Here is a 21,508-nt window from a genome sequence, read left to right as displayed (position 1 = left end):
GCCGCGGTCTGCGCCGCGCTGAGCATGCGCGGAGAGGGAGTCGGCCGGGCGGCCGGGCGCGGAGCGGAGGCCGGGCATGCGCAGTGCGCGTCCGCCTCGCTCGCTGCCGGCACGGAGCTTGCGCGGAAAGCGCGGCGAAGCCGCGGGGAGGGAGCATGCGCAGAGCGCTTCGTGAAGCCAAGAGCCCCGCCGGGCTGCCCGGAGCGCCTTGTGAGCATGCGCGAGGCGGGCTGTTCGAAGGCGCGGCTCGGGCCGGCCCGGCGGGGAAGCGGCTCCCTCAGGCGGCCGCTCGCGCATGCGCCGTCGCTGCCCCAGCGCCTCAGCGGGGGTGGGCGCCGAGGTCAGCCCTGAGGGGACGCCCGAGGCTGGGGGCGCCCGGGGCCGGGGCCGGCACCCCGTGAGGGCGCTGCTCCGCCGGGGGGGCCGGGAGGGGGGCAGCGGCGAGGAGAAAGGCGCCGGGAGCGGGCGGAGGCCGGGCCACGCGAGGGCCGGGCGGCCCCGCCAACATGGCGGCCCCCCGGGGCTGGCCGGGCCCTGTCAGCGCTGCGGAGCCCGGCGGCGCCTCGCCCTGACTGAGGGGGGGCCGGGAGCGGGGCCCGACGGGCGGCCCCTCGGTGTGAGGGGGTCCGAGGGGGCCGGGGGAGAGCCCTCAGCGGGCGTCGTGTGGGGGTTTCTCGGGGGGGGGGGCTCGGCCCCGGGCTGGCCCGAGGCTGGCAGGCGCCGCCCGGCAGCAGCGCCGAAATCGGTACCGGGAATTAAAAATAGCACATACCTGCCCGCAGCGGGGTCCGCTCGCAGGCTGCGTTCCAAAGAATGCTGGTGCAGAAGTGCTCCAGCACAGCTGGGGTGGTAATGAAATATAGTCCGGAATAACGGAGTCAGTTTGGAAAAAAAACAAACAAGCAAACTGTTTTTTGTAAAAATAGAAAAGTGCAAATACGGCTACTGCAAAACGCTGAGTGGGGAGAATGTCAAACACACCAGTACTGTATCAAAAACTTTTCTCTGTGTGTGGAAATCTAGGGAATCCCATTGTCACCGCAGCAGATTTGGGCACCAGGCGCACAGCAGTGCAGGACTGGAAATCAATGAGACTTGTGGACAGGCTTCACATTTCTTAAGCCCTATGGTACTTTCTTACTGTGTTTAATACGCTTTTAGAGCCTAACCTAGAGCTCTGTTGGATTTCCAATTAGTCACTTCTACCCTGCCTTATTAAGCAAACATAAGAAAACTTCACTCTCCTTGCTGTATGGTTGATTTCAGCCCTGTAAACAGACTGATTTACTGTGAAGTGTCACCTGCGTTCTTTTGACACTCAGAATAAAGTGCTCACAGTATGTCACCAGAAATAGCCAGTGGTTATGGCGTAGTCCTTTCCTCCTCACTAGAGGTTGTCAGAAATTACAAAAGCGATCAGAATTCCACTTATCAGAACTTTTTTTTTAGCTTCTGTTTCCCACAGTTACTGAAGGCATACTTTTCTTTTTAGGGTTAAACACAAGGTGAATAAGCATGTCAATAGTTACAGTCCAGCTCGGACAGTGCGGTAATCAAATTGGTCGTGAGGTGTTTAATGCTATCTGCAGTGATGTCCATGGCGCACACGGACTGTGTTCCAAGAAGGAGAGTGAATCCTACCATGATGCATGTAAAGAACGCTTTTTCATCGAGGCAGAATCTGGAGGTACAGCGTTTAAACGTTTTGTTTCCCACCGAGGGTCTGGTTTCCAGCCTAATGCAGATAAGAATGCAGAAATAATAAGGGTTTTCCCTTCAGTTTTGAAGAATTGTCACAACCTTCTGCCTCCGTGACATCACTAACAACCATGGAAGCAAAATCACTGTGCAGTAGAGCGCCTGAGGCCACAGAGCAAGTCTGCCAGTAACACAGCTGGAAACTGAACACATGTGTAACTGACCTGCCCTGCCAGACACCTGCATTTTCCCCTGTAGATAGGTAATACCTGGAATAGGGCCTGGATTATTTGAATCCGGTGTTATCAAACAAGTTAACAGGTTTCTTTCCTGGAAGATCTATGTCTAAAGAGTTCAGATCTGTCCTTAGAGCAATCGATGGTTCTCCAGAAATCCAGGACACTGCCAAGTTCTGTTTTCTGTACCAGTTCAGCTTATGTGGATGGAAGGAATACAGCTTGGCCCATGATGCAAGTCTGTCTATCTTACATAACAGGTTGTAATATTAGCACTTAGTTTTGTTTTTCTTCCTATCCAGTACCTGTTGCCCGGGCTGCGCTTGTTGACATGGAACCTAAAGTAATCAGCCAAACTCTGTCAATAGCTGCCAAGTCTGGCTACTGGAAATACGATGATCATTCACACTTCTGTCAGAAGCAAGGGTCTGGGAACAACTGGGCAAATGGGTATGAACTCTCATTTCCAGCTTCACTAACAAAACTGTAGAGACTAATGAGCTGTCTACACTCCCTAGGAGTGATACTGTTGCAGCTGTGCAAGGTACAGGGTATGTAACAACTTGATTTATTTTTAAGGTAGAATAGCAACACATATTACAACAAAATTTCTACATTGCTTTTTGCAAGATAAAATTGTTTACAGTGAAAATGTAATGTTTTAGAATAGAGTGGATATATTTAAGAAGAGGAAGCAATAAGTGCAATTTATAAACAGCTGTTTTGCAAAATAAATGTTACAGCAGAGGATTGTTTGCCACAGACAGAATGGGTAACATAATGCCAGGTTACATAAGTAATACAAAGAAACATATCCTTTATTGAGGCTGACCTTACTGCTTTTATTTTGCTAAAACCTGCCATGTCTTGCTCTTTTTCCTTTTAAAAGAAAGAAAACCATCTTGTTCCTTTTCTCCAACAGTTACACTGTTCATGGGCCTAGACACAAAGAAGTAATCATGAATCTGGTACAAAAAGAAGCAGAGAAATGTGACCGACTTGGTGGATTTTTCACGATAATGAGCATGGCTGGTGGTACAGGATCTGGTTTAGGAGCATTTGTGACCCAATGTTTGAGAGATGCTTTTCCATCCTCGTTTATATTAAACCATGTTATCTGGCCCTACGGCACTGGTGAGGTGAATGTCATTTTTCCCTGAGATACTCTGCAAGTTTATAATCACGGTCATGGAGAGAGAGCAATTTAAATAAACTGTTTACTTTTTATGAGTAAAACAAAATATCTGCAAGTGAAATAAACTAGAAAAGAAAAACAGTTCACTTTCTGAACATTCAACATGACAGAAAGTAATATAGCTAATAAATTGCCTAACATTTGGTTATGCAGTTTCACAAAAAAAAAATTACCAAAATCACTAAGATCTCTAGCTAATAATAACAAAACATTTAAGATTACTAATATAATTTCTAAGGAACAATGCAGTTTCATGAGAAGCTCTACAAGCTAACTATAAATTTCCTGTTACAATAATATCTGAACATTATAATCACTTCCCAGACAGATTCTATTCTGAACTGATATGGGTAACATGATTTTCACAGGTCGTGCTCTCTTTCCATCGAACAGCTGTGCTAGCTCCCGACCTCATTCTGCACTTTGGTAAAGAAAATGAGTCACTTCCTAAATCATAATTGAGGAAATGACAGTAGCCAGAGAAATATAAACTAGAAAGAGATTAAGTTGTTTGACTCTCATTTGTGTGTTTTTTTTTTTTTTTTTTTTTTTTCCTCTTCAGGTCATTGTTCAAAACTACAACTCTGTTTTGACTCTGTCACATCTGTATCAGTCATCAGATGCTCTTCTTGTTCACGAAAATGATGTCATCCACAAGATCTGTGCTCAGCTGATGCATATGAAACAGATCTCCTTCAAGGATGTAAACCAAGTCATTGCACATCAGCTAGGGAGTGTTTTCCAGCCCACTTACACAGCAGAAGATGGCTTACACTATAGCAGAAACCCATTAGGTATCTAACTGTAATACAACCACCTAATGCATTCTCACATATCTTTCTGTACCCATTTCATTTTTTGAATTTAAGTTCTTCAGTTTCCTTCCTCAAGTTTTTGGATACTTCCCAAGGTTTAAGATAAGAAAAGTGAAGCAAAAGACTAAGTAAGTTAGAAGTTCAACCCCCATTTTGTAGCAGAGTCAAAAATAGATACCCCAACTTCTGGTTTCATTCTTTACCAAAAGAACCATGTTTCTCCTTTTTCAACTGACTACAGCCACCCTTGTACCTATTTGCATTTCAGAGGAAATTTCTGCAGGACGGTAATTTTGGACTGAGTTTTTACATTTTGCATTAGGTCAGAAGTTTGTGAAATGGAATGTAAGTTTTGTGAGCAGCTCAGAAGACAAGCTAGCATGCAGCTTGGTAGCAACAAGCAACTGGCTGACATTTGGGATTAGAGAAAGCTACCCATATTGCCAGGGGTTTGCTTGTAAAATTAAAATTTCTCATCTTCCTATTAATCTTTTCAGCAGTGTATAAGGTCTTTAAGATTTCAAACCAGATTATAAAGCAACACAAGTCGCTTTAGAGTGAGTGTTGCTAACTTCCTTGTATAGAACTCAGTAGGAAGTAGGAAGAGTTCGCATTTTGTCTGATGTGTCTGTACATTTGTTAAATGTAAACTTTATATATCTTGTTTTGTTTCTTAAATTACTAGATGTTTGTAAAATTCCTCATGCTCTTCTCCCATTTTAACTAGCCTACGTAATAATTTTGTCAAATATGAGCAACTGTTATTTTTTTTTTTCAGGAGACTTAATGGAGACATTAGTTCCACATCCTGAATTCAAGATGTTGGGTCTTCGTAACATACCTCAGATGCCTGAAAATTCCCTTGCATATAGCACATACAGTTGGCCTGGACTCATCAAACATCTAAGGCAAATGCTCATTGCTAATGCCAAAATGGAAGAAGGTAAATAGCACCCACTCATCTTCAGTATCCATCACTCTTTAAGCATACATTTTTACAGTTAAAACAAACCTTATTGTTTTCTGGAGCTCACTAACTAACTTTAGTCAGTCGGTTCAGAAACAAGCTGCTGCCCTCAGACAGCAGGAATTTGCCTCTACATAGCCAGCTGCTTCTATAACTATTCACTCAGCTGCCACAGCAGCTCCTGGCTTGCTTCTGGTTTTGCTCCCAGACATCTCTGTTAATTATAACTACTGAAAATATGCAAAGCAAACCAACAGTTTTGGTCGCGTGCTTAATTTACATGATTCATTTGGAACATTCTTTGGGTCATTAGTTTTGCTATGTTTTTTCTTGTTACACCTTCTACTAATAAAAATCGTATGCTTAGCTTTCCCATATCATTTACATTGAGAATTCAGTAAAACTTCCAGTTATGCAAAGAATGGGCTGGCAGATTGCTAACTCTAGAAACAAGTATCTATTTTCTCTGGTAAGACTAGTGACTACCAGACAAATGCTGCTGGATGAACTCTGTTTTTCTCTGAGAATTGTGTAATTGCTGCTTAACTAACATGTAGAAACTACAAACCCTAACACGATCTCAGCTTGGGGCAGTGTTAGTTAGCTAACACTCGTCAGCTAGTCTGAATCCGTACTTCATGAAACATTATTTTACATCTTCTTTCCTAAAACCTCACAGGTATTGATTGGCAAGTACAGCCGCCACGTCCGGGCTCCTCCATTCCCTCCAGCCATTCCACAAACAAGCTGCTGCATTTCAATACTTCCATTGCCAACCTGGTTATCCTGAGAGGAAAAGATACGCACAGTGCAGACTTAGGTGAGAAGGAAAAGAACAATGTCATAGCAATTCATTTCACCTTTCACTGTTTTCTTCACAACCATTCCTGACGAAAGTGAAGGTCACATATTTAACTAGTAGGGCCAATATTTCCTCTAGAAAGATTTTAATGTCCAAGGACATGTTGTGTAATTGGTTAAGGCTGTTGTATTTACAACTTAGATTTCTGTTTTTCCTAAAGCATTCCAGCGAAGGAAGAAGAGACTGAAGCCTATATACACGTTAGAATTCTTACCTATATTGTCTGAAAATGTATTCTGGAGTGACAAGCATAGCTCACATATGAAGTACTGATACAAGAGTACACTCCTAGATAACATAATGAGTCTGTTTAAAGCAGTTACATTTGCAACAGGCTGACCAGTCTGCAGACTTTTTTCAAAGCCTGGACTGATCTGCCAAACCCTGATTAGGTCACCCAGGACTACTGAGATCAAGAAACAACACCTTGTAGCTTTACATTTATCAAAATGTCTTTCTTATTTCTGCTACAGGAAGTTTTCGAGATCCTTCATTATATACGTCATGGTTAAACCCTCAGGATGCTTTTAGTGCATGGAAAACACCAAGAGCATTTAATAAGTATGAAAAGTCTGCTTCTTTGGTTAGCAATAGCCAGTTCCTGCTGAAACCTCTTGACAATGTTGTACGAAAAGCTTGGAATATGTTTGCTTCCAAGTAAGTGAAAATGATTATGCTGATTTCATTTAGAGCTGTTGTTACCTTCAGAAGTAGTAAAATCACTGTAATAAAACTCTCTTTTTCAGCAAAGTAATTGTGAATAAGCATAAACATTATTCCCACATTTTAGCGGAAACATTTTTATGCTTGAAACATAATGTCAGGGTGCTTACCTTACATAGAACAGAACTTATGTTCCATGGATAAGCAACAGCACATATTCTAGGGCTGTCAATTTGACCATTTTCTCAGTACTAGAGCTCCCAAAATTTAGTGCGTTCCAGACTGACAATTCTAAAAATAATACATAGAAACTCTTTTAGTGATCATGCAGTTTCTAAATTGTATACGGACATTCTGGACGTTCCAGGAAATAAGTTCCTAGTTTAGTTCAAGAATATGGTGTTACTCAGGCTCCAATTCCATTAGTTTGATTTTTCATTAGAAACAAGAAATCTAATAAATAATTGGCTCTTTGATCACCGAAGTTACTGGGTGTCACAGCAAATGTCTATTAATTCTGAGTTTCTAGCACAGGAATTCTATGGCTAAAAGTCAAAGGAGAAAGATTGCACGTACTAGCTGTGTTCCTATTTTTACCACCTGCTACAAAAACACCATTGATGAGAAACATGAGAAGCAAGCTATCCTGCACACACAGGCTTAGGTTTTGCATCTCAAATCTATCAATTATTTTTCTCATTTAATAATCACAGCTCCTTCCATTTCCCAGTTAGGGCAATTTTGTTAGATGCAATTTTGTCTCCTTAAGCAATACGCAAAGTAATAAATGCTATTAGAAATAAGTCATGACTCATCCGTAACTATGAATTACAAAATGAGTTCAGGAGAGCAAGGTAGAAACCAACCATGGTTTGAAGTTGTTACAGTATCTATACAGCCTGATTTCATGTGTCAGAGGCTTCATTGATCTCTAATGTCTTACCACTTTTCTGCTGTGACCTCCCACAGAGCCTATGTTCACCAGTACACTAAATATGGAATTGAAGAGGAAGACTTCTTGGACAGCTTCACAGCTCTGGAACAAGTTATCTCCAGTTACACCATCCTTTGATTTTTGAAATCGTCTCTTCCTGAAAGAATCCAGCACTGGAAGACCTTCCATCAGCTTCCTAAAGTACATAAATCACTGAACTATAACTATTTTTCAGTCTTGTGTGCACTGTGTGCCTGTGTTAGAATAGTAAGAACTGAATGGGAACTGAGTATATTCATATGGGCAGGTATTATTCATATTTAATATATGTAATAGCTATTTTTCAATACAGTTATCTACTGAAGCTAAATCTTTGAACATCATTTTTAGTACTTGCATATTTTTTTATGAAGACTTTCTATTATAAAGGATTTTTCTCTAGACATTCTGGCTTCTCCCTTTCCAACTTTTCATGCTAACACTTTGTCCTAGAATGCTTCAATGTTGATAAAAATGTACACAATCAGAATTATGAATCCAAACTCCATTTGTGTATCATTCAGAAGCCAATAGACTGCCACCTTGTCCTTTACAGCAAAGTAAGGCCTAAATTCTATTTTAAGGGCCTTAATCGTGACAATACACTGGAAATTCTGAACCATCTGAAAAAAAAAATAATAATAAAGAACAGGGTGTTCATTTTCTTGGTATCTTGAAATAATATTAGAGATTATAATGAATTGTATGCTTTCCTATCCATTTCACTGTGCCATGTTTGTGATACCTACCACGTTAAAATAATGTATATAGCATATTGGAGATCTTGGCTATTTGGTACAGGTTAAGTATAGGCTTAACAGGGAAAACTACAACTCTTACTGTTCCTATGTTACAGAGTTAGAAGCAGGTAGTTTATATCTATTTTTTATTATTTAAAAAGATTTAGGAGGAGAAGTGCTGGTAGATTCCAGATGCAAGTCCCTGTAATATAGCATCACATACTGTATTTCAAAAGTTGATTTAAGAAACCGGTTCTCTTTTTTTTTTTTTTTTGACAAATTTTACCACGACCACAAGGTGGTGCCACTGTGAAGCTGCAGCTCGCAAACACTCGGACACATCAGCCAGATAGTTACAGGAGCAAGAGATTGCAATAGCACATGGGGGCACGTACTGGAAGCATTTAAATAAGGACTTTTCTTTTGAGAAGTGGACAAATATTATAGTTCCCCTTAAAGTCTGTGCTATTTTCTGCCAGGCTTCATCTTTAACTAAAGGATGAGCAAGCCCATAGTATGGTAAATACGTTAAAGACCTTTGCAGTATGGCTAACGATGCCCACATAGAAGTCTTGCCCTGTTAGAAATTCTGATTTAGATTTTAGATCTTTAATGAATTAACACAGTAGTAGATGCAGGAGTGACCTTGTAATTCTGCCGGGCTTCAGTTAGAGGACAGCAGACACCATACATTACTCTTATCTTTATTTCCTTTCCTGGTTTCATTTATTTCGTCACTTTTGTTCAGGCCAGGAACAGGAGCACTAAAATCCCCCCAGGAGCAACTGTTCTTAAAGTAGCTCTGGCACATGAGATCTGGAACGGCAAACAAATTTGTTGACAAGATTCAAGTAACTGTACAATCGAACCTGAAGTAAGTAAGTACTGGGGCTAAGTTCAGAATTGCTCAAATACTGGTAGAGTAATAGGTGATCACTGGAATGGTTTAGTTTCAATGCAAGCCACAATGGATTCTGATAAATTTCATGGCACTTTATAGATAAGCAATATTAATCTCTTATGTGTTCAAAAATAAATTCCAGGAGCTTGTTACTAGTAGGGGAACTGTCAGCACACAACATTAAAGTTGAGCCTAGTCCATGCAGAAAAATTACCTGTGTAAATTAAGAGCTATGTTAGTGCTTCAGTTCAACATCTGACTCATTAGAGGATCGTTTGTGGGTGTGGTTGGGGGGGGGAACACAGGAGAGAAGGAAAAGAGGATAAAGCAGATGGGGTAAATGTACCTGGTAACTTTTCATATAAAAAGATATTTACATCTACGACAACAGATTTTGAAAATATTCTTCTGGAAAACCACAGTACACAATCCAACTCAGTCCGGTTTGCTTTCTGTTTTCACTCGGCTGCTTTAATTCCTGTTTTAGGAACACCCTCTCAAAAGGGAATGACACAATAATCATGGTTCAACTATTCAGACATGCTTCAAGCCCTATACTGTTTGGAAGTTTAAAACTACATATATAATTACTTTTTTATATACAATTATTTATGATTATTTCATATTATTTCACTAAACTACTTCCTGGCAGCTCAGAGTTAGGGGACTGTTATGATCAGAAGGGGTTTTCTGGTCTGGTATTTTTGTCAGTTTAAACTATTGTCTTTAACTTTGGTATTTTCACACAAGAAACTGGAGGAAAGATTGCATAAGACATTAAGATAAACAGCAGGGGCAATTCAAGTTTGCAGGGAACAAAGGGTCAGGAAAGCAGACAGTATGGTGAGGTTCTCCCTCTTTCCTCCTTAAAAAGGCACAGGATGTTTAGCAACATAGAAATAATTTGCCCTAGTGTTTTCAACAGATAATGCTATCAGACTAAGAACTTCTTCCAGTATCAGAAATGAAAATATTCATTTCTGAAAAAGTAACTAAGACCCAGGAAGGCATATTCTTCCTCAGTGTTACACTGGATAGGTAAAAGATTTTTAAAAGCTTATACAAATAAGTCCTTTCAGAACCAAGGAAGAGAGCAATAAGTTATTGTACTGCTACATCAAGCAACTTTATTGCACAAATAATTTTGCATTACATTATCTCTATGTATTTATAATTCTGAGCATGAAGCAAGCACAGCAGGCACTTACTGCAGCTGTGAACAACGTAGAGCCTTTATCCATTCTTTATAGCTACATATGTTATTTATGGCTTATATCACTTTCAGTTAAAAGAGCAGGATATTTGGGTTTCCTTAAGTTTGGCAGAATTTGGGCCACATCAGGAAATAGCAAACAGCTAAGACGTATATCCCTAAAGCAAAAATAGGGATTTCCTTATTTAATCTCAAGTTACAGCATATGAACAGCAAAGAAAAATACTACAGCTCAAAGGCAGCACTAGGCCAACAAGTTCATTACTGCTTAACAAGGGTAATTCTGCAGGAACTTGTTCACAATTAGGATTCAGGAAAAATACAGCTTCCATGCAAAAACGATTTTCAAAGCAGCAATAGAGGATCAAGCCCATCAGCCAAATTTTGACAACACAGACTTCTCAAAACTACAAAAAAAAATGGAGGCAAAACCAGAACTGAAACTGTTGTATTAGCTGTTATAGTCCCTTTTGCTGGAAAAGAGATTGTTAGGAATTATTTTAGGCTTCTCTAGGCTTCTTCCTGTCAGTGTTTTTCACTGCTGACCTCAGTTTTGAAATTCTCACACCCTTTCCCAAACTAAGCCTTCATTTTTTGATCTATGGCTGGATTCCTCTATTTTTTCCCCAGGATGTGGAGAGGAGAGGGTCATAGTGACAGGAAGTGAATAACTATTACCAAATTTTCATCATCTAAAATTATATTAGAAGGTAAAATAGTCCTTTTCTATTTTATTGAGAAAATTAATTGTGTAAAGGATAGCCTGAGCCTGGCAGAGGGCCTTTATTTCATTAGAAATTTAAATCAGTGAGGTAATCAAAGGTCAGCACAAGCCAATGGCTCACTGAGGCAGGGACAGCAGAATCAGTGGCCTTGACCTAGCCAGTTTTAGGCGAACTACCCACAGGATGTCTATAAACCAAGGAACAATGCGTCAAATCTCACTATTGTTTTTTGTAATGGACAGGTGCAGCTCAGTTGGAAGTTGCTTGAAGGACTAACTATAGCAGAAATATTTAATGAATGGGGTAACTTTTATTTGGTCACCAACAAACAGGACCAAAGTTTAACACGTTACAAGTTCTTAAAAGATAGTAACAGGCAAGTGACAGGGCCCTGATATAGTTATAAATACCATTTATTTGAACTTACATATCAGTGCTTATAAGGTAAGACTAACTACCAGTAAAGAAATGACAGTACTTTAGTGAAAATGCGTAGGGGCTTTTAAGAGGATTACCTGCACAGATTTACCAGACAGGAACAGTTCTGGATTAAGGGCAAAAACCTGTGGTTTCCACAAAGACCAGGACTCTATCAGTAAGAAAGAAGGAAGTTATGTATGAATTACCAGCCGATACACAACTAAGAAACATTAAGGTACAAAAGGGCACTGAATGAATAATTCATTCCCTTCTGCATTTGTTAATAAATTCAGTATAGGTAAATACTATGAAATGACAGACCAAATATCCAAAATTAAGTATTCTTTGACATCAAAGTGTACTTTAAAGTCTGAGTTTTGCTGTACACCACTTTAAAAAACCACCTAACAGTCATCAGGAACGTGATTCATGGATCTGATGTGTTACGAAAAGCTTCAAAAGGAACTGAGCTGCTGCCTTTCCTCTGCTGCTTTCAAGGGCAACCCAGACACTGCTTTACCAATGCAGCAAATTCTAGCGTAGGCTTCCTCCGCAAGCCTGCCTCTGGGCTTCCTACCCCACCTCTGCCCACGCTCCAGAAGCACGGCTTGGACACTCAGACAGCCTTTAACCCGCCTGGATGTAGAGCTGATAATCCTGAATTTTAACTATAGAGCCTTTCCGGCTCTTTCAGTCAAACTGGAAGTTCACAATGGACCCTTCTGATTTCACATTGTATGAATCCTCTCCCTCTAGACAGCCACTTCCCCTCTGTCCGGGTGGGGGTAATGAGTCACCTACCTCAGTGAATCAGCAGAACCTGCTTAACCCTTTCCCAGATGCATGAACAGCTGCAAATAGGGTGGTGTTTCCAACGAATTTCATTGCCAGTGATACAGAGCAAACTGGAAAAGCTGAAGATATCCTGAGATAAGAGATCAGAGAGGCTGCTTCTGCTCCTTAGGAACCAGGAAACTTAAAGGCAATTTTTATGTGTATACGTTCAATGACAACACTCATGGTTGCACTACAGTGAATAGATGGAAGAAGTCTAAACCTCAGCCCCACGTCTCATACATGCCTGAGAGATTCTGAATGGTGACTGCTACAAGAGTTTAGCAGTATAAAGCAATGTCACAGGCCTCTGTACGGAGGCATGTGACTAAGGTTGCAGAAAGCCTTGTCTGCTTGTCTTAGAATCAGTTTTGTTTTTTTTTTATTTTCTGAAGATGGAATGTTACACCATAAGAGAAAAGCAAAATGAGGACTTTCTCCAGGCCAAGATTCCCATTTTGAAAGAAAAAAATAAAAAATAAAAATAAAATAAAATAAAATAAGCCACTGGTTAATAGAAAAAAGACAGAAGAAACATTTCTCAACACTTCTCGTTTGAGCTTCAGTAAGCTGTGAGCTCTTGTTTCCCTAATTATACATGATGAGAAATTAATACCACTTAAATGGCATATATGCATTTAAATGGGTGCGTTCTCCAGAAATGATTATTGTACATATTTGGTTACACATGCAGTGTAATGTTTATTCAAAGGCTCACAAAAATACACTTCAGTTGCCTGAGAATGGTGTAATTGTGGTCAGATGGCATGATTTAATTTGAACTTTTGCCCAGCAGGCTCCAATATGTAATAGATCATTTACTGAAGCATGTAAGCAGAACACCACTGAAGGAGCCAAATGGAAAGCAGCCTTATCCCACATGCTGAAGGTGTAATAAAATACTGACTCTGTACTTCTTGGTTGGCAAGGGCAGCTGTAGGTTCATTATAATATCCTCAATAAGAATGGTTGGAGCTGGGCAATAGTTCAGAGCTACTGCTCTCCAGATGGCTCAGAACAATACCGAGTTCGAGAATACATATTCCCTTGTAAGCCTGCTTGCTGCTGGATGGCATGCATTTTTACCCCTTACAAAGAAAACACTGGGAAATTTCCTCCTCACCCCACTTTGAGCAACTTCAGCCTGTATTACAACGTGACTCTGAGTCACCTGGACAGCAAATGTTTTATACAGCTATTTGACATTGTATGTTAGCAACTTCTCCTTCTGAGGCTGAATTTTGGTGGAGAAACCTTGTACTAGTATTTGGCAACTGATGAACAGAAATCCAATTAAATACTCTTCTCACAAGAAGAAAGCTTCCGTTCCCTCCCTACTACGCCTTAACTCAGGTTTTCATATTATTTTCCTCTATAAAGATTTAGTCAGGCTTCTCCACAAACCCAGTATTTTCACGGTGAAGTATAATTATATACAACTAGATCTAAACCTAATGCAGACTGAAAGGATAGCCTATTTTTCAGTGCATAAAGGAAACTGAATGTGCTTTAGTACACATGGGATCCTGCTCAAGTCGAACAAAACTCCCGTCAACAGTCAAGCCTGAACTTGTCCAAAAATTGCTAAGCACCAAGGACAGTCAGGGCTACAAGAACTGAGCAGATGAGCTATAAGTAACCATTTTAAGCTAGGACTCTCAGGATCAGGTCTGCCAAATAGTTAAGCACTTTCATTAGTCATTTAATCAGAACGATCATCTCGCTCAGAGCTGAAATCTTTTGCCAAAGCCCCGCACAGGAGACTTCCACACTTTACTTAAAAAACACCAGGCTCCTGGTGAGCAGCCATCACGTTTTTAGTTCATGCAGAAATGCTGCAGTGTGATTTGCCACATGCAGAAGCGTTTAAGACAAGTTTACATACAACTGTTAAGTGAGACAACAGAATTAGGATCACCAATCGCATTAGCACAGGTCTAGTAGAAATACTGCTTTGAACTTTTTTTTTTGTCAACCTTTACTTTGAACTTAACTAAATACTTGCTTCAGGCATCTTAAAAGTTTCTCTTCCTGCTGCTCCCCATCTCGAGTCTCCTTATGCAACATGCACGGGTACACGTGACTAGGTCACAAGAGGTCATCTGGACTGAAGTGAGACATGAGGATCAGGGAATGAGAAATGCGAAATCTGTTTTTATGGAAATATCCTGAATATTACAGCTATCAAGAAAACAGCTGCAGCAAATGAGAAGCACGGCAGAGTTTTTGTGAACATGGCTAGATTTGTACAGAGTTGTAAACCTAAAAGTTCATTTTTCCTTTAAGCAAATCCGTTTTTTTTCAGAGGCAGAAAAGAAATGCCGAGCACCCAAAATTGCTGTTTCAAGCCTTTTTACAGATGGAATGAACCTAATAAACATGTAGTCTCAGGAAAGACAAATGGTCCCTTAAAACTCATATGGTTTCTACATGCAAGTGTGAGCCTCAAATGAAGTATTTGCGGTTTAGTTAGCATTAGTTACTTTTGCAAGAGAATTGCCAATTTCTTTTCTGACATGTTGGAAGGAAAATAGAGGTACCACAAAGTCACTGCATACAAACATAAGCTTTGGGAAAAGCATCTAATCCTTCAAAAAAAAAAAAATGTAGACTTTGTCGAATGGTTCAAAGCAGATCTTAACCTTCCCAGGCACACAGGCCACTGGTGGTGCCCAAGTAGCTTGGAGCCCTGGCTGACATCTGCCATATCAGTGCCACCTTCCAAAGAAAAGGCTTTAGATCTTAAATTTCATGTAGATCGGCCAGCATTCAAGAAAGTTCATGGGTGACTACCTACAGACTGATGTCAGCAATCGTAACTGATTGCAATCTTGCATAAAACCAGGCTGACACTTCAGTGTTCCTAAATTTCCCTAGATTCGAGATGCCTTAAATCATCTGCATCAAACACAGTCCTTCCCTCACAGGAGGAGGAACATGGAGGAGGACCACAGGAGTCACCCAAGAAAAGACACCTTTTACATGGACAGAAACGCAGCTTCTGAGGCCATCAGGAGACGGGTGCGGTTTGCAGAGCAGCTATCGAAGCAGGGAACAATACACTGAGCTGACAAGTCCTATCTCCTGCTTTTCATCAGGAAACAGCAGCTAGTTTCCTTATTACCAACTGCCTGGGCAACTCATTTAAGCTTCTTGGAAAAGCAGAACAATTAAGCTGGGAGTAACTCCTTTGAAACACGGAAGATGCAGCACACTTACATATCCATATCTGAACAGCTTGTCAAATGAGGTTTAAAGAAAGGTGACCTTTGATTTAATGCTAATGTAGTCAATACTCTTTGAATCATTCCATGAGTGAATAATAAAAAAAACCCTCCAGCAATAAAAAGGGCAATGTTAAAGGCAAACTAAAACAAAGCTTGGGCCATTTAACAGGTTCACAAGTGCATTTCTTACTTTTTAACACAACTGATATCACTGGCAGTGAACGGGCTCAGTGACTTCAGAGCCCAACAGCCTCTTCAGTTTGAATTCAACACAGAGCCATACTCAGCTTTTTTGACCAAACTACCATTTGGCTGAATTCCTGCTGCACGCCAAGAAGCCCAGCACAGGTTGCTGGGCAGTTCCTGTCTGCTTTTACCTGGACAGCCAAATATCTGAAAGACATTTGATGACAGTTTCTGCATTTGAGCTCCTTTCGCTTTGACAACTGGCCCAGGTTGTCACAGCCTCTCCTATTCACACCACCACCAAAATATTGTTGTGCTGCCTTTTATGAAAGCTGAGTGGATTTTTGTGCCCTCAATTAGAAACCTGAATTACAAAGTCACAGCTCAGAGTTCTTCTGCATAATCCCTTTAAAAATGAGTTTGCAAGAGCATATGCAAATATTTACCCTCTATCTGGTTCTGAACACATTAGCAGGCTATTTCACAAGGAAAGAGATTGCTTCACTCCGTTTCCTGAAGAGGTTCCAGCAATCCACCGAGGTTCCAGCAATTAAACCCTCACCTGGACCAGTCTGGGGCGAGAGCCCAGCAGGAAGCCCTCCCTGGCTCTCCCCCCTTCATGCTCCATTTAATGCTGCAATCCGGTCAAGGCTGGGTAAAGTACTTACTGTGTAGTTTTTTCTTCTTCCCCTCCAAAGAAATAAAAAACAAAAAAATATGGGAAAAAAACAGAAATTTAAATCCCAGAAGAGCAATTTCAATTACTGCATGTGATTACATTGAACCTTTTAACTGCTGATTACAGAGTATTTTTTTTTTAACCATGTGCTTCAAAGAAAACTGCAATTATTTTTACCTCTGAGGAACACACCCAATCACCACTTATTTCTACACCTGCAATAAATTTTGTCCACTAACATTTATATTTGTGCTTGATGATCACAGAAACATCCACAGTATTTGTGCTTGCAATTAGTGCTGCCTGCAGTGAGAAGGAGGCAGATTCTAACAAATTAAATAATGAAATCCAAAAGCACAGCAGGGAAGGACGTTCAGGAACGACATTAAGCCATCTTCAAGTACTAGTGACAAGTATCTGTTAGCACGACAGGCAGCTGGGTCATTTTAGAGGGAAGTGCTTTAACAAGAAACAGTGTGACACTGGGGCAGAGGGAAGGAACTGCAGACAGGGAGCAAGTTTCCTGGTGGCTTTTACGGAGCTAAATGTGGTGTGGAACTGGGCGATTCAATCTAACACGGCCCATCCCAGTCTGTTGGCCCAGTGCGACCGTTTCTGCTTTGTTTACATCAACACAATCCTTCTTGCCCTGATCAGGTACGTCGTGGCTGCCACGGAGGGGAACATGCCAGCCAGCATGCTCATGGCTCAGCCAGCCCCCAAAGTACACTGAGGAGGGACGAGTGACAGGTCGTCGGGTGGTAAGGGCGTGAAGAGGGGATCAGCTGTGATCCTGTCTGACCTCAGCTCTGATGCACTGCGTGGAATTGCTGGCCAACTTTCTGCTTTGTTTCCTATTTACAGTGAGTGCATTTGTGAAAGCAGAGATTTAGCCATGTTCCACAGATAAGACTAAAAACTCTAACACCTTAAGGTCATCTTTTGCTTGTTTAACCACCCATTAGTTGTTATGAGGGCTATTTACTTCTGTGTGATTTTTAATTCCAAGAAAAAGAATTTATTATTCAGTGTCTAAACTGCAAGAAGAATCAGATAAATTACAGTGACATGTGCTAAGGTTGCTGCTCTTGCGACAGAGCTCTCTTTGAATCCTTCTCTAACCCATTTTAAACTACATGAGTGACTGCTTCCAGTGTAAAATTAAAAATACGTACAACAAAAGGAAACTTTGGGTTAAGGGAGCAAAACACATTTTCAGAAGAAATGCTAAAAGCTCTGTGTCTTTGAAGCCACAAAATGCAATTGCTAATTTATCTTCTATATTCACAATCACCAGAGAATGCTTGAAATAACAAATTTCACAGCACAACAACCAAATTCAATATACAAAAATAGAAACAATCCAGCTGAAATAAACACGGGAAATCAGTTATTTGTTTATTTAAGCAAACATAAAACTTTCCATTTTCAAATCTCACTAGGTTTGCATAACTTCCATTTCTATTACTTTTTACCTTTTACCAAAGTCACACTGTCTCTCAGTGACTGAACAGGTAGAAGCAAGTAGAACGAGCAGTCCCTTTGTTAAATATTTTTAGAAAGCTTCAAAACAACAGCATAGCTTATCAGAATGGATGCATACAAACATGACTTGCAGAACAGTATGTATGTATTTCTCACTGTATGTGTGTATACATATTGAAATACAAGTGAGAGGAAAGCTTTCAGTCTGTCTAGCAATTTTTCACTACTAATCAGTAGGCAAGGAGGCATAATTATAACAAGACTGCTAAGGCATTTAGAAAGGCATTATTTATTGGGTCAAGCTTAGAAAGTTTTTTTTTCCTCCTTTTGTAATTATTACAATTTCCTCATCTCTGGATGACAGCATACCTAAATAAGTAAATTTCATTTACTCTCACGGAAGACCATCAGACACTACTAGAACTGTGAAGTAAATACCAGTGTCCGTAGGACGAACGGCAGATTTGAGGAAAAACCACTGCCACTAAAACTGGGGAAAGCTGCGAACAGCTGTTTCATTAATCCAAATACCCTGAAGAAAAATCAAACACCTATGAACTGCTGGCATGATCTATTACAACATGCCAAACTAACATTTTAGTAGACTGAAAAAAGTAAAGTATCAAAAAGAACCATGAGGGTGGTTTTTTTTGTTTTTTTTTTGAGTATGTATCGTATTAGAGTAAGTTCTTTGCTACATAATTGTCAAAGACCTTATTTAGTCCAAAAAAAAAAAGCTACTATGGCCAAGAATTAAGAAATACTATTCATCTTTTAAAAATCATTGGGGCAAATGAATGGCCTTTATGCTTTTAACTATCTCACGGTGCCTCCCAGCACTCGGAGGTTTAGATATTTAACGTAGTCAGCAGCTCTACTGAGAAAGTCCATATTACAAGCCTCTCCATTCACTCCGTAAGAATGTTTAGAGTTATACATGAAGCATACAAAATAAACATTACAAACCTTACACACAATTGAGATGAACCTTGGAAAGATGCTTTATGCATACTGCTGCACTGCGTGACTTCTGCACTCATTTCTACCGGAACTTAAAAACATTTATATGCTACTGATGTTCAATGAAAACAGTTGGAGATGGATGAGCAAACGGTCAGATGAAAGATACCAAAATGTCAGACAGCCTACCGACTGTTGTTGCCATGAGATCCAACAGTCAACATCAGTCTGATAAGCTATCCGACAGGATGGTACAGCCATGAAGATGTCACGACGGTTGGCAACACAAGAGGACATTCAGGCAGGATTGAACATAATACTTATTCTCTCACCTTGCTCGGGATCTGCCCTACCCTAATACAGGGATAAGCCTAACCTAAGCGAGAACAAAATCTAGCTACTTTGTGCTCATATTCCACCTTTTGATAACACTAACTGAAAGTCAAATTCTTGTTAGTTAATGCCCCGTAGGATAAAAATGAAAAACAATAGTTCTGAAATTGTTGGAGTTGCAATACATACACTGTAGAAGTGGAATAGGTATCTACTTACTAAAGAGGGAAGAGATCAGTTTTGGTATGGGTTATGTCATATACATTAAAACTGGAACACACCGATTCCTAATAATGTTCTATAAATGTCTCAATTTTAAAGCATAACTGTAAGGTTCTCTATGGTTCTACACATCATTGTTGGGTTTGACACCAATTCTGTTTTCAGATGGAATTTTTACTCTTCATTGCTCATGGCGCTGTGATCAGTGGCAAATGTCTACAAAGAATTTATGCTAACAAACACAGCTAGCTAGCTAATTTGCCTGCATGAAACATACTTCAAGTTATTACCAGTGAGCCATACTTCAAGTTATTTGCTTTCTACTTTCTTCTGCTAAATAAGAAGTTCTTAAAGAAAGAAAAAAAAACAACCAAGAATAAAGGGCGGTTTCAGCACCATTTGTGCAGGAAGGATGAGTAAAGCATGCACTTCATGGGATTAAGGCTTAATAACGAAACTGAGTATACAAAAGTGGAGAGGAAAAGAAACAGTTTAAAAAGACTGACACAAGAAATTCTGGAATGATCAAAGATGACTTTATAAAGTTTTATCTTAACTTCATTCTAAATATACAGAATAAAAAATGCCAGCTTCAGCATTTTGACATCAATCATCTCTGCTAACATCATGAAGATTAAAGGGTGGCTTTTCCAACCGAGAGCACGTGCAATGCAATGGGACACTGGAGAATTGAGATGGAATAACCTTACCGTGAGGGACATGCAACAGTTTTTACCCAATCTGTATTCATTTATATACATTTTGATGGTCTTGAAAGTTAAGGAAAAAGCAAAACAGCCACCCATCAAAATAAAAAGTTACCCTCAGGTCAGTCTGAAGTTAAATCAGGAAATATTAAATCGGTTTTGGAAGTAATTTGGATGGACAACATCTGTGTTAAACATTTCACATCACATTGTCCATTCATATGTCCATAACACAACCCAGACATGTAAAGCATTTATACCTTTCCTTAATATCTTTAAGTTTGTCAATGAAACGTCTGCTCTAAGAGTCAAATTACTTTCAAAATAAAATAAAAACCTGTTATAGTTGAAAATTGATGTTAAAAAGTTTTCCCCCATTTTGAATAATGCTGATTTTTAAATATATGGAAAGATGTGTCATTTTTCATGTCTGTTAAAACCCATCCCAAGGGGTTTTTTTTCCCAAGCTCATTTGGTTTTTTCTTCAGAGTACATCTTCTGTTGCAGTCGTTTGGCATAGCTTTGGGCCATGGAGTTGATTATAGATAAGATAAAATAACAAACCATGACAATCACCAATTTTTCAAACATCCACGATAGCCAGTTTTCCCCCTGAAGAGACAAAGACAAAACAGAACAAGGAGGAAAATGAAGATTAGTGGACAGCACAAAGGCAAATTCTTCATTTTATGGGTGAACGGGAAAAGCCCAAACATTTTTTTTGGATTATGTAATTTATCAAATTAAAAACAGGAACCAAGTGCAAGCTGACAGGATTCCTGCAGGTCCCTCTCTAGAGCTGACTTTAGTCCCTTGAAAGACAATGCAGGAGGGGTTGCCAAATACACCACAGGGCAGACGATGAATCCTTGATCATTACTCGTGTGCTAGTGAAGTGATTTATTATTCCTAGTATTGTTTGGACTTTGCTAACAATTCATAGATTTCAGAATTAGCAACCCCTGACTGTCATTCGCTGTCATGTTTGTTGCAAGGAAAACAATAAGGTCATTGGTTAACAATGTTTTTTTTCCTAAACTGCACACACTGTGCTATCTTCCAATTAGGAGCCAATTCTTCTTCTAGGAGTTAACGCGATGACCTCTGCGGTCCCACTTTGAGCGTTTCCACAGCTACTCTTAGCTGTTGGCTTTTGTCAAAGGAGGGCAGCAACGCACTGCACAAAAGTCACTTCAATGCTCATATAAGGCATCTGAGTATTTAGTTATTCCCGACTGAGCCTCCCTAATTTAATCTTTCTATTAAGAAACAGGCAAAGAAACATTTACAAGGACAGCTACAGGTATTAAATGTGAAGTGTGAGATAAATGGATTTTACCTCACGATGCCTTCACATCCTAAGGGAACTCTCACTGAAGTTACAAAATTCCTCTGTCCCCACTGAAAATTGAAGGGGGAATTGGACTTGGAAATTGATTTGAAAATTTATGTTTTTTAAAGTACTTT

At 40.1% G+C, this 21,508-nt stretch overlaps 2 protein-coding genes across 8 annotated transcripts in view; one reads left to right on the top strand and one right to left on the bottom strand.

Annotated features, from left to right (window-relative positions):
• Nucleotides 1–20,625, top strand: TUBD1 (tubulin delta 1). Of its 4 annotated transcripts, none has more exons than XM_040532319.1 (9): nucleotides 1–210; nucleotides 1,493–1,687; nucleotides 2,237–2,384; nucleotides 2,857–3,073; nucleotides 3,692–3,923; nucleotides 4,723–4,887; nucleotides 5,591–5,731; nucleotides 6,247–6,430; nucleotides 7,406–20,625. In XM_040532319.1, the coding sequence occupies exons 2-9, from the start codon at nucleotides 1,516–1,518 to the stop codon at nucleotides 7,506–7,508; spliced, it is 1,362 nt and encodes a 453-aa protein (XP_040388253.1). In that variant the 5' UTR covers nucleotides 1–210; nucleotides 1,493–1,515; the 3' UTR covers nucleotides 7,509–20,625. The 4 variants fall into 4 exon arrangements, with proteins under 4 accessions (XP_040388253.1, XP_040388251.1, XP_040388252.1 ...); XM_040532317.1 differs by having other exon boundaries at nucleotides 207–340; XM_040532318.1 differs by lacking the exon at nucleotides 1–210 and adding an exon at nucleotides 727–1,129.
• Nucleotides 19,852–21,508, bottom strand: part of VMP1 (vacuole membrane protein 1) — a 65,421-nt gene continuing 63,764 nt past the window's right edge. For all 4 annotated transcript variants that reach the window (XM_040532321.1, XM_040532322.1, XM_040532324.1 and 1 more), the window contains one exon: nucleotides 19,852–20,653. In XM_040532321.1, coding sequence (XP_040388255.1) covers nucleotides 20,510–20,653 — 144 coding nt within the window. In that variant the 3' untranslated portion in view covers nucleotides 19,852–20,509. The remainder of the gene's footprint in view (nucleotides 20,654–21,508) is intronic.

The sequence above is a fragment of the Cygnus olor genome, chromosome 20, assembly GCF_009769625.2.
Source record: "Cygnus olor isolate bCygOlo1 chromosome 20, bCygOlo1.pri.v2, whole genome shotgun sequence".
NCBI lineage: Eukaryota > Metazoa > Chordata > Aves > Anseriformes > Anatidae > Cygnus > Cygnus olor.
The sequence above is the reverse complement of the archived record's forward strand: the minus strand, read 5'-3'. Positions and strand labels throughout refer to the sequence as shown.

Excerpts from the sequence above, each read along its gene's own strand:
- TUBD1 (XM_040532319.1), top strand. The coding sequence starts at position 1,516 with ATGTCAATAGTTACAGTCCAGCTCGGACAGTGCGGTAATCAAATTGGT. Across the intron at positions 4,888-5,590 it reads TAATGCCAAAATGGAAGAAG|GTATTGATTGGCAAGTACAG; the intron begins GTAAATAGCACC and ends AAAACCTCACAG. Across the intron at positions 6,431-7,405 it reads TGGAATATGTTTGCTTCCAA|AGCCTATGTTCACCAGTACA; the intron begins GTAAGTGAAAAT and ends GACCTCCCACAG.